This window comes from Podarcis bocagei (assembly GCF_964188305.1).
Source record: "Podarcis bocagei genome assembly, chromosome: 5".
NCBI classification, from domain to species: Eukaryota; Metazoa; Chordata; class Lepidosauria; order Squamata; family Lacertidae; genus Podarcis; species Podarcis bocagei.
The window spans coordinates 33,252,464-33,264,911 of record NC_138129.1 but is presented as its reverse complement, the minus strand read 5'-3'; the positions used below and the strand labels follow the sequence as shown (position 1 = coordinate 33,264,911).

Below are 12,448 nucleotides of genomic sequence, written 5' to 3'. Positions count from 1 at the left end.
AGTTTTGTCTAAATCCCATATATACAGAGGTATTGCAGTTCTATATCTTAAACCATTCTATATTCTGGAAGATACGCTATTTCAAAACGTGTCTCTGACATAATCTGAGCCTGATCTTTACTGATTTGCGTAGTGCCAGATTGCATGAGATGTTATTAATGAGCACACAATTTTTCTTGCAGAAATAACTAGCAGGGCAGGACGGTTGTGGGGAGTGATGTTCCATATTGGAACCCTGGCATGGAGCAGAGAGTTATTTAGCCCTCTACTGTGGTGCAATTGCAATCTGGAACAGGGGAACCCCATTCCTGCAATTTACGTGGGCAGAGGAGCATTAGCTACTTCTGAAAGAAAAATCACACATTAAGAGCAAATAGTTTGGCTCTTATGTACACATAGTTATATGAATGTCAACTTTCCTCCCTTCCTGCTTCCTACAGCTCAGAATGTAGATAAACTGATTGGTAAATGTATTGGTATTTTTACTTTGGTCTAATCTATAATGGAGGGACGCGGGTGGCGCTGTGGATTAAACCACAGAGCCTAGGACTTGCCGATCAGAAGGTCGGCGGTTCGAATCCCCGCAACGGGGTGAGCTCCCGTTGCTCAGTCCCTGCTCCTGCCAACCTAGCAGTTTGAAAGCACATTAAAGTGCAAGTAGATAAATAGGTACCGCTCTGGCGGGAAGGTAAACAGCATTTCCTTGTGCTGCTCTGGTGCACCAGAAGCGGCTTAGTCATGCTGGCCACACGACCCGGAAGCTGTACGCCAGCTCCCTCGGCCAATAAAGCGAGATGAGCGCCGCAACCCCAGAGTCGGCCATGACTGGACCTAATGGTCCGGGTCCTTTAATCTATAATGGATCCAAGTCATTGTTAAAATGTTGTTTTAAGCTCCCTCCCCACTTTCCTGAGTGATTTGGAAATTCCAGAGACAGGTGCATTTTTTGTTTGTTGTTGCTGTTGTTTTGCGGTTTCGCAGTGAAGAAAGAGAATCCTGAAAATGTGTGGTGCCTTGAAAGGATAGGAGAAACTGCATGCATGAATGTGGCACTAGTTCTTAAACCTCTTCAGTCTCCAAAAGCAACAGCAAGCCCTCAAGATTGCTTCTTGCTACCCTGCTTCAAAAACTCTAAAAGCTCTTTTTCTGGCCCAGTTCAAGCTGCCCTTTTCTTTATTCCATTTCAGCGCCTGCCCTCCGGGCAGAACACCCTTAGGCAGGCAGGTGTAATCTGCATTCCTAGCTTATCTCGGTTGCCCATTAATTAGCATTCATTATTTGTAGCTGAACCACCAAACAGGACAGCCTAGCTCATAACCATTCCATTTAGCATATTTCCCAGACTCACTAGGGAATATTTCGCTTTCTAGGTGGATGAAGAAGCCTCGCTGTGGTGTTCCTGATCATCCCCACCTAAGCCATAGACGAAGGAGCAAGCGATATGCGCTAACTGGACAAAAGTGGAGGCAGAAGCATATCACATACAGGTGTGTATAATCCTGTATTTTAAAGTTCAATACATAGATATTCAACTGAGTTCTATAGGGTGCGTGTGCGTGTTTGTATGTTATGTAGCAATCAATATCCCTAGGTAATTTTGACTTATTTAATAGCCTGCTGCATATAAATGCCCAGGATACACATTTTCAGTAAGGATAAGCAATTGGAGGCACCTAGTCCAAATCTCTTCCCTTCAGAGGTACTGCCTGCTCCCAAATCGCCCCAGAAGACATGTGACAGGAGTGGCAAGTCAAACCACTGTCTCCCAGCTTCTGTTTCCTATCTATAAAATGAAAATACAGGCAATTACCGAAGCATTATATTATATTGTATTACATTAGTAACCATAGCATAAGTCATGGGTTTGAGCTTTTTTGCTTACATTTTTTGGATATAATTAGTCAGGCTTTTTGTTAAAAACAATTAATGAGTGACTTGGACATAAGTGGACATTCAATGCAGCAGGTAGTCTGACGCAGGCAAAGCTTGACTGGGTCAGAACTGCCAAATTCCATGTATAAAATTAGCTTAAAATGGATTTCTCCTTTATAAGTAAAAAGACAACAGGGTCTTTTATTTCTTTCTTTAAAGCCCTTTAATCATTTATTTTTGCTATCTTTAATCTGATGTCTGACACACTTACTCCCTCTAAACTTAGCTGAAAAGGTGACTTTGTTAGTTATTTTATCTTAATTTATTCCAACCTTGCAAGATGGAAGTGATTGCAAAGTCTGCTTCAGGGAGAATGCTACATTTCAGTCTGCCTAAGTGATGAATTTCAATAGATAATGGTATTTTTAGCTTACTTTATATAAAAAAAAAGTAGGAGCCAAAAGTTCCATGTTAAAACTGGACTTAAATTAGGCTCTCCATTCCCCTGTATTCTTTGCTTAGTTATTGGTAGAATGTCCATGAATGCATTCCTTTGTGTGTGTTGCCCCTTTCATTGAAGTAAATGGGGAAATCCCTTTGAAGTGTGACAGCTCCATATGTATCTTTACAGTTTGCCAATTCCTTCCTCAACCTCCAAGCATGCAGCAATATGGCTTCGCCACCCTTCTCTCAAGCTTGCTGTGGCACAAGCAGAGAGTGCTGTTTTCCTGTTTGTTACCCTGGATTGGGATAAAAGTGGACAAATTGAACACTTTCCAAGAGCCAAAGAGTCATACAGATTCTCTGTACTGGTGTTCTTAAAGCAACAGATAGAGATTTGGGATTCTTCAAGATTTGGGATTCTTTAAGATACTTGGCCACCTGAAAGACTTTGTACACACCTCTGGTATGGACACAGCTATCAATCTAATGATAGCTGCTATAGTAACAATATCCTTCTTTTAGAAAAGAAGTAGATTGCTCCACCTCTCTTGGGTTGTGTTCAGGTTTAGAATCGTAGAGTGGTGGCCAGGAGCAAAAGAGGACAGGGCCCCTGCACCTTTACACCTGCTGAAATTTAGCCTTCTATACAATTATCAAAAGTGCTGAACCCCTGCTTTCTTTTGCATCACTCATAATGTGATAAGATAAGCCACTTAGTACAGATCAGAGAATGACAAGCACCAGACTACAGTTTCATGCAAAAGTGCTTACTGTTTGTAACGCGTTGGTGCTTCTGGAAATAGATGTCTATGTTTGTTATTTATTTGTGCATGCTTTATGTTCATAGGCGCCGACTCCATGGGGCTTGAGGGGGCTCGAGCCCCCTCAAAAAATTTTTTGGGGGGGCTCAGCCCCCCCAATAATCTCGGGCGGGCGCCCTTCCAGCAGAGCGCCGCCGCCGTCCCCCGCCTCCTCCCCACCTGCTCCTTCGCCAGCCAGCCAGCCGCGCGCCCTAATCGGAGAGCCCCGGCCGTCCCCCGCGAGATTAGGGAATCCCTGGGGGCGGGGGCTCCTGCCTCGCTGCTTCGCAGCACCACCGCCACTGCCAAGGCACTGCCGGAAATCCCGCGAGAACAGGGGAATCCCGACTGGCCACACCTCCCAGCCAGCCAATCGGCTGGCTGGGGGGGCGTGGCTTGCCCTATTTAGGGCCGGAGCCACTTTATTTGCATATTCATGAGCTTATTTATTATTCATGAGCTTTCCCGGGGCCCCCCAATATTTTTTCTAAGTCCGCGTCCCTGTTTATGTTGTTTATGGGATGGCATTAAAGGGCATCAGCCCACATGTGCAACTGGCTTCCACTCCATGTGCAACACAAACAGGACTTCCATTCCATTTCCTTCCCTGTACTTCTAGCAAAAAGTGTGCTAGAATGTCCCTGTTTTCTGAGGAATGTTGGAGGGTATGTGTTTGTAAAGAAATTGCCATCCATTAACATAGAGTGATACAGGTTTTACAGAAATGTTTGTATTTAAAACTATTTGGAATTTTTAAATGCAGATTAGGGTTATTTGCATAACCCTAATATGCATAACATCGGCTCTGGATCCATTCCAGTCCGGCTTCCGCGCTGGTCATGGGACCGAGACGGCTCTGGTCGCCCTAACAGATGACCTTCGTAGACAGCTGGATCAAGGCGGGTCGGGGCTGCTGATTCTTCTAGATCTATCAGCAGCTTTCGACATGGTCGATCACGAACTTCTGGACCACCGCCTTGCCGACGTGGGGATCCAGGGCACAGTCCTTCAATGGCTGCGCTCGTTTCTCTCTGGTCGGGGACAGAGGGTGGCGCTTGGGGGGGAATTGTCATCGCGCCACTCCTTGGTGTGTGGAGTACCTCAGGGTGCGATACTCTCCCCGATGCTTTTCAACATCTTTATGCGCCCCCTCGCCCAGCTTGTTCGGAGTTTTGGGCTGGGTTGTCATCAGTATGCCGATGACACCCAACTCTATCTGTTGATGGATGGCCATTCTGACTCGGCCCCAGACACACTGACCAGATGTTTGGAAGCTGTGGCTGGATGGTTACGTGGGAGCCGGTTGAAGCTAAATCCTTCGAAGACAGAGGTCCTGTGGCTGGGACGGGGCGATATGGGATTGGGGGGGCAACTCCCATCTCTTGCGGGGGCGCAATTAGTGCCAGCACCGTCCGTTAAGAGTTTGGGTGTAATCTTCGACACCTCCCTTTCCATGGAGGTGCAGATTGCAGCTATAACAAAGGCGGCATTTTTCCATCTCCGCCAAGCTAAGCAGTTGGCTCCTTACCTCTCTCGCCCTGACCTAGCCACTGTGATCCACGCGACGGTCACCTCCAGACTGGATTATTGTAACTCGCTCTACGTGGGGCTGCCCTTGAGACTGACCCAGAAACTCCAGCGGGTGCAGAATGCTGCAGCGAGACTCCTTACGAGGTCTTCGCTGCGAGATCACATTCACCCGGTGCTATACCAGCTGCACTGGCTCCCGGTGGAGTACAGGATCAGGTTTAAGGTGCTGGTTTTAACCTTTAAAGCCCTATATGGCCTAGGACCCTCGTACCTACGGGACCGCCTCTCCTGGTATGCCCCACAGAGAAACCTACGGTCTTCAAATAAAAACATCTTGAAGGTCCCAGGCCTCAGAGAGGTTAGGCTGGCCTCAACTAGAGCCAGGGCTTTTTCGGCTGTGGCTCCGATCTGGTGGAACGCTCTGTCACAAGAGACCAGGGCCTTGCGGGACTTGACATCTTTCCGCAGGGCCTGCAAGACAGAGCTGTTCCACCAGGCCTTTGGCCAGGGCACAGCCTGACTCCCTCCCTCGGCAATCTTCGCAGAGCTCTGGCCCAATGGTTGCCAGTGGCTTGAATTAATTAATTTTTATAATGAATGATTTTAGAATGTTGTTTATGTTGTACTTTTGTACTGTTTTATTGTTGTTAGCCGCCCTGAGCCCGGCTTCGGCTGGGGAGGGCGGGACATAAATAAAATTTTTTATTATTATTATTATTATTATTATTATTATTATTATTATTATTATTATTATAAGTCAATTTGTATCGGAACATTTTCTGATGCCTTAGATTTGAACATGATCTAATTTAGTACTATTATTATTTTACTTGTGTTTAGTAAACCAGAGATGACTAAGCTCTGACTCTCTGGAACTTGCTCAACTATAGGTCCCAAAACTAAAGATAATAGCAATGAAAATAATTAATTACAACCTTGAGACTGCTTTGTTGTTGTTGTTGTTTAGTCGTTTAGTCGTGTTTGACTCTTCGTGACCCCATGGACCAGAGCACGCCAGGCACTCCTGTCTTCCACTGCCTCCTGCAGTTTGGTCAGACTGCAGTTTTGGTCAGACTCAGACTCAGACTCATGAGACTGCTAAACTTGCTTAATACTGCATTTACAGTCGGAAAAATAAAATTCTGGACCCCACATCACCGTTTATATGGAGACAATCTTTTCCTTTTAGTTGCCTTGATAGTCAGCTATTGATTTAGCCCCCTATTGATAATTCCTTGTATAATTTCAGGCTGCAGTGTTTCACAATTTTATCTGAAAATTTGGTAGCTACTTTTTAACTAGAGACTGACAACTACTAATATATAGCCATGCTTCCCTCTAGTGGTTGATGCTGGTGACTACAACCAATTTTTAAGTGCTGGTATTTTAAAGGTTTTCAGACTTTGCTTTGGTTTCTGTGTTTATTCGTTTAGTTAGGAACTCTTGGGCATGCCACGGAACATTAATTATTGCTGAGGATTCAAAGATATAGAGGTGTGACCATGTCTGTTCTTGGCTCTGCCCTTTGTGAGTGTGTTCCAGAGATTATGCCTGTTAACAGTTGTCCATGAATGCATGGGAGCAAACGAAGGCTGGAAGTCAACATGGTTCTACAGCAATGGTTCCATCAGCACAAACATTTCAGCTTGCCAGGTGGAATACTCTCAGGCCTCTTCCCCCTGCATGTTGTTCTGGTGGTTCTCCTGTCCCCCAAAGAGCCAAAAGGGGGGTACGGGGGGAGGGAAGACTCATTGCACTAGCAGCACTTCTTGTGCTGACTGCTCCTAGTGCAACTGCTTAGTTTAATCCAGGCCAGAATATTTTAATAGGTAGTCTAAAATAAAATATTATAGAGTCAAATTGATAAATTATAATTATGTTTGTTACAATTAATTGCAATTTAAGGGCTGTTACAGATCCAATCCTTTTCATTTCAGGTCCAAAGAATGTTGGCCATATTGCTAAAATAGGAGTTTCCACCCTGAAGGGTTATAAAGTTGGCTTATTGAAAAAACCATGCTTTGAGGTTCAGTTGTATTGCAAAACTATGATTAAACAAACAAATGAAAAAAGGAGTGAAAACCTCTGACCTCATGGCTATGTCAGAGGAGGAGATGGGGGTTACTCATCTGAGTCTCAGAAAACTCGTTCCTGTAGTGATGTCATCTATCCTTCCTTTCTTTTAATTCACTGTACCTTACTTTGCATGTGAGGTGATTCCCCAGTCTCCCTTTCCAGTCATCTAACATTGTTTTTTATCAACATTTATTAATTTTTGTCTTTCTGGCTTTCCTAAACCCTGATTCCTCTCTCTCTTACTCTTCTCGTGTGAGAATCTATCAACATTCTTATCCTTTACTGACATTACTCTAATTCTGTGATATCCTATGTTTAAATCATCTGTGCTGATCACAGTATTCTAGATGAAGGCAACCCATTGATTTTGTACAATGGTGTAACATTTCATATGCCTTTTCCATCCCGCACATTATCAATGGCAACATGCTTTTTAGACTATAGTCTGCTAAGATCCCTGAGTCAGTCACTTTTACCCATACAAGAAGCAAATGGCACTAGTACTAGATTCTGCAGTCGTTGTGGACAGAGTTGAGCATTGCAGTTGGATGGGATGCTAAGCAGTTACACTATAGAGACAGTTCTGTATTACATATGGGGATTATCGGGGATTAATTCCACCAAGTGACCACACTGTCAAGCTGATTGGCTTTCTGTATAGCAGCTTGTGGAGTTTATCCCACTGCCAGGTTTGCTGCTATGTAGGGTTTTGAATAGAGATATGATTTATCGGGGCCTCTAAACTATATCCAAATAGGTTCCTGTTTCTGGACTGAGACAACATTGCGAGGAGAGGTTACACTGAATCAACCCATCCAGTCTCCGGTATTCATAAATGCTTTGCCAGTCTGGTAGCCGAAAGGGTTGAGCACAGCCTTCATAATTTGCATTCCAGATTCAGTGCAGAACTGTGATTAGGAAATAAAGGTATATTACTGTTTCCAAAACACTTCCCGTATGTCCAGTTGGGAGCTCAGGAACCTGTCATCTGACCAAGCCCTGAGTATTCATATTGAGAGGACAGTAAATGGCTCTTATTTGTGGTGGCCTTGTTGTTATGGATTAGCTGTTGGAATGCAATACTTTTAAGTCATTACGTTTTCTGAATTTTGTTTTTAAACCCTCTAGTTGTTATTATTATGTAGGAAATATTTGTAAACCTCATAATGTGTACCGTACCTGAAAGGACTCTCAAAATATATCAAAGTGCTCAAAATGTAGTATTACGGTTGTGTCGATCTGAGTCCTGAAACATGTTTGTTAACATCAGAGAATATGAAATTCTCTGAATGAATCCTCCTAAATAAACCCCTTCTCATCTTCTTCACAGTGTTCACAACTACACCCCCAAGGTTGGAGAGCTTGATACAAGGAAAGCCATCCGGCAAGCATTTGATGTTTGGCAGAGGGTGACTCCGCTCACCTTTGAAGAAGTTCCTTACCATGAAATTAAAAGTGACAGAAAAGAGGCAGATATTATGATATTTTTTGCTTCTGGTTTCCATGGTGACAGCTCTCCTTTTGATGGGGAGGGTGGATTCCTAGCCCATGCCTATTTTCCTGGACCAGGGATAGGAGGCGATACTCATTTTGATTCAGATGAACCATGGACACTGGGAAATTCTAACCATGATGGTAAGATGACGTGGGGCTTTTATAACAGTATTTTTGATATGACATTTCATGAGGCAGTTGGCTTGCAGAAAGGAAGAGGTGTCATCACAGGACTTCCTGTAAGAATGTGGTCCGAAGTTTGGTGATACTAAGGTGGACAAAAATCCGTGCTCCCGCCCAAGAACATGAGTTTGCCCTCCAAAAAATAATGCCAGTTTTGCTTATAAATCCAAAGCAATATGAACCGACAGATGAAATTTAAATGGCACTCTGATCTAGCTGCCTGAGAAACTAGAACAATTCTCAGGTAAAAGGGAAAAGGGAAAAGAGAGAAAATTAATTGGTGAAATTAAGTTTACACAAATTAAGTTTACTTAATTATTGTAAGTACTAAGTAAATATGGCATCAAATGTTTCAGATGCATTTGAGATCCAAACTGCACTCAGATCTGTGCAATTGACATTTGAACAGGATGTACATTTCTAACACCCTACATACAAAAGTCCAAATAGAAGAATTAATTCCTGGATTTGGGGATCTGTGTCTACGCTAGTTGGACTTTAGGGATGTGCAATCTATTCAAACATCATTCTTGTGCATCAATGTTCAGAAGACTCTTGGGATAAAACAACCCATTAGTTGGGGCAAAAAGCCCATTGATGGTAGAAAAGACTGTTGTCCAATCTGGGTTCAAATAAATTTCAAGTGAGTGATTCTGTAGCCCAAGGTCTGATGATAGCATCTTTTGCAGAGACGATGCTGTGCAGTGATGCTTTTCCAGTAAAGTCCATGCTATAAATACAATTATTATTTTTTAACAAGGCTTCACTGTGAAATGTTCTCCTCTAATTATGGTGATTATGTGGGAAATACAAATATTTTAAATCCCAGTATATTCTTCAAGTAGGTAATACCACAGTATGAAGCCACCCACCCTCTGAGGCTGTTACCCAGAGGCTGGGGGGAAATAATTGGATGTAGAGTGCTCAGCTGTGATGAGGGTACTTGGAGAAAATAGATACACTACTTGATTGTTTCAGGGATTTTGTTAAAACAATGGTTCTCAGAAGTCTCTCTCTCTATATATATTTGTACAGATTATTCTGATTTTGTATTATTGTTCCCCACTACAGTATTTTTCTGGTTTCATGTTGTGTGATGAGGTTGCCTTACTCCACTGTAGAAATTACATAAATATAACAAAAACATAGTATCTCCTCCATGAATGTGGGGCTGTGATTGCTGCTAAAATTGGCTTCTGCATGGTTGGGACTCCACATGACTGTCATTATATATACAATTGCTTAAGAAGCCACTGTGGGAGTCTTTGTGTCCTATGGAGTTGCAGTGCTAGTTTGGGGACTTGCTATACATTTCAGTTGATTCATGTAGGAAGTCTGCTATAAGTGGAAAGGCAGTGGTATAGTTACTGCCCAAAATTGCTTTCAGGGCTCCTTGTGAATGCTGTAATATGGATATTAAGCATTTGTTGTTTATGTACTACTCACACTTCGTATCAGATCATTGTGAAGTTGCCATTTCTCAGCTACCTAGAGTTAATGAAACCACATCCTATTTTACCACGACCTTGAGCCATTATCATTTTTAAAATATTTTGTATTCCCCAATCCTAAGCATCTTACTTGGGTGCCTCTCCCAGTAAGCAGGAAGCCCTTCATGTTTAATTATTGTAAATGAAAATGTATTTTTAAAGATTAGAGAGAAGGCAGAACAAATATGGAACAACTGCACAGCAAAATAAACTACAGATTCAGAGTTCTTAAGATGCATTGGTTAACTCCTATATGCCATCCTGGTTGAGAGAGAGGCGGCACCCCCTCCCCCATGATGAAGTAGACTTTCAAAATCTGTATCCCAGGCAGGTGAACCCTTGTCCTCAATTTTCTCAAATAATGTCCTTTCAAAACTGGCAGTGTAGTCCCTTTCTCCCTTGCTTTGAAAATTATACTGATTACCAAATCATACTTCTTTAGCCCCCACCACTTCCATCAGCTATACAGCCAAACATTTAGGGAAGGGCTGTAGCTCAGTGGTAAAACAGCTCCAGGTTCTGCTGGTACAGACTCCTGCTGGAAATATTGGAGAGCAGCCAGTGATGCTGAACTAGATGGAACAATGGTCTCACGTGGTATAATGCAGATTTTGATGGTCCTGAACCTAGATCCACAGCAGGCTGAATCCTGGGCATTGACATTTGCATTGATTTTATATAAATATATATATGCAGGCTGTTGTTGGTGTGGCAGGTATAGGGATTTATTTGATTAACCTGACTGCTGGTGACCTGAAATGAATTCTGGATCACTTAGTATTTTTGAAAGGTGATGAAAAGCATGAAAAGCCCAGGGTGTAATTAGGGGCTCCAGGGGCTCTGCAACAAAATTGTTCTATTGCACAAACCACTAATTTAATGGATTATTAGCATCTCATGAACAATTGGGTACAGAGGAATCCTGGGCCTCTGCAGCCTTCCTATAACTCAAGATGGCATTGCTTCACCCATAATGCCCCAAGGACTGTTGATTGGGGGTGGTATCCTAACTAAGGCTGTGTGAACCATTTACTCAGCACTCACTATGTTTCTGGTGCTAGGCTGTAATTCCATGTTCACATGGCATTATCCAAAATGCATTCGTATCCTGTGCTTTGCCATGAAATATTACTGTCTGATGTGTTTTTTCTCAAATCAGCCTCTCTTCAACTGGAATCCTTAATAAAAAAATTCCTTCCAGTAGCACCTTAAAGACCAACTAAGTTAGTTCTTGGTATGAGCTTTCGTGTGCATGCACACTTCTTCAGATACACTGAAACAGAAGTTGCCAGATCCTTCTATATAGTGAGAAGGTGGGGAGGGGTATTACTCAGAAGGGTGGTGGGAATGGGAGATTGGCAGATAGCTGAGATGAGCCTGTTGACGACTCTTAACGACTGTAATAGGTCTTACAGGAAAAGGCAAGGGGTGAGAAGGTGAGAAATGGCTTAGTCATGTATAATGAGATAAGAATCCAATGTCTCTGTTCAGACCAGGTCTCTCCATGGTTTTAAGTTTGGTAATGAGTTGCAATTCAGCAGCTTCTCTTTCCAGTCTATTTCTGAAATTCCTTTGTAGTAAAACAGCTACTTTGAGATCTTGTATAGAATGTCCTGGGAGATTGAAGTGTTCTCCTACTGGTTTCTCTGCTTTGTGATTCTTGATGTCAGATTTATGTCTGTTTATTCTTTGGCGTAAGGTTTGGCCTGTTTGTCCAATATAGAGAGCTGAAGGACACTGTTGGCATTTGATGGCATACACAATGTTAGACGATGAGCAATTAAATAGTCCCAAGATGGTATGTGTGATGTTGTTGGGGCCAGTAATGGTGTTGTCCGGGTGTATGTGGCAGCAAAGTTGGCATCTGGGTTTATTGCAGGCTCTGGTGCCAGTGTCCGTGTTAAGTCTGGTTGTAGTATTATAGAAGGATCTGGCAACTTCTGTTTCAGTGTATCTGAAGAAGTGTGCATGCACACGAAAGCTCATACCAAGAACTAACTTAGTTGGTCTTTAAGGTGCTACTGGAAGGAATTTTTTTATTTTGACTATGGCAGACCAACACGGCTACCTATCTGTAACTGGAATCCTTAAGTCATTCCTAATTTGTCTCTAGACAAGCTGTGAAACACCTTGGCATACAAATCTGAAACAAATGCAGCTGTGCTAATGTGAGCAGCTGGGGTGGCACTGGGGGAGGGGGAGAGCCGTGAAATTCACAGCAGAGGTATGGGGGGGGCACTCACTGCAGTCTGAGGCAGTAATGTCAACACCGCCACTCTATACTTGGATAAGTCCACTGATGTTAGTGAGTCTATTCTTAGTATGATTTCATTGGGTACCACACCACATGGTTTAGATAAGGCTGTTCCACACTTTGCTGTCATACCCTAAATTCAGATAGCACCTGTACTTTATTCAAACACTGTACTGCAAGAACTAAAAAGGACAGCCACTAGTGACAAAATAAATGCCTATGCCTTGACGCTGGACTAAATTAGGAGCTTTTCTCCAGACCTTACCGAAGCTTTCAGATGACATGTCAGGTTTTTTGCAATTCCT

At 43.0% G+C, this 12,448-nt stretch overlaps 1 protein-coding gene across 2 annotated transcripts in view; it reads left to right on the top strand.

Annotated features, from left to right (window-relative positions):
- MMP24 (matrix metallopeptidase 24) overlaps positions 1 to 12,448 on the top strand; it is a 42,652-nt gene that overhangs the window by 20,216 nt on the left and 9,988 nt on the right. For both annotated transcript variants that reach the window (XM_081194713.1, XM_081194714.1), the window contains exons 3-4: positions 1,371 to 1,487; positions 8,053 to 8,357. In XM_081194713.1, coding sequence (XP_081050839.1) covers positions 1,371 to 1,487; positions 8,053 to 8,357 — 422 coding nt within the window. The remainder of the gene's footprint in view (positions 1 to 1,370; positions 1,488 to 8,052; positions 8,358 to 12,448) is intronic.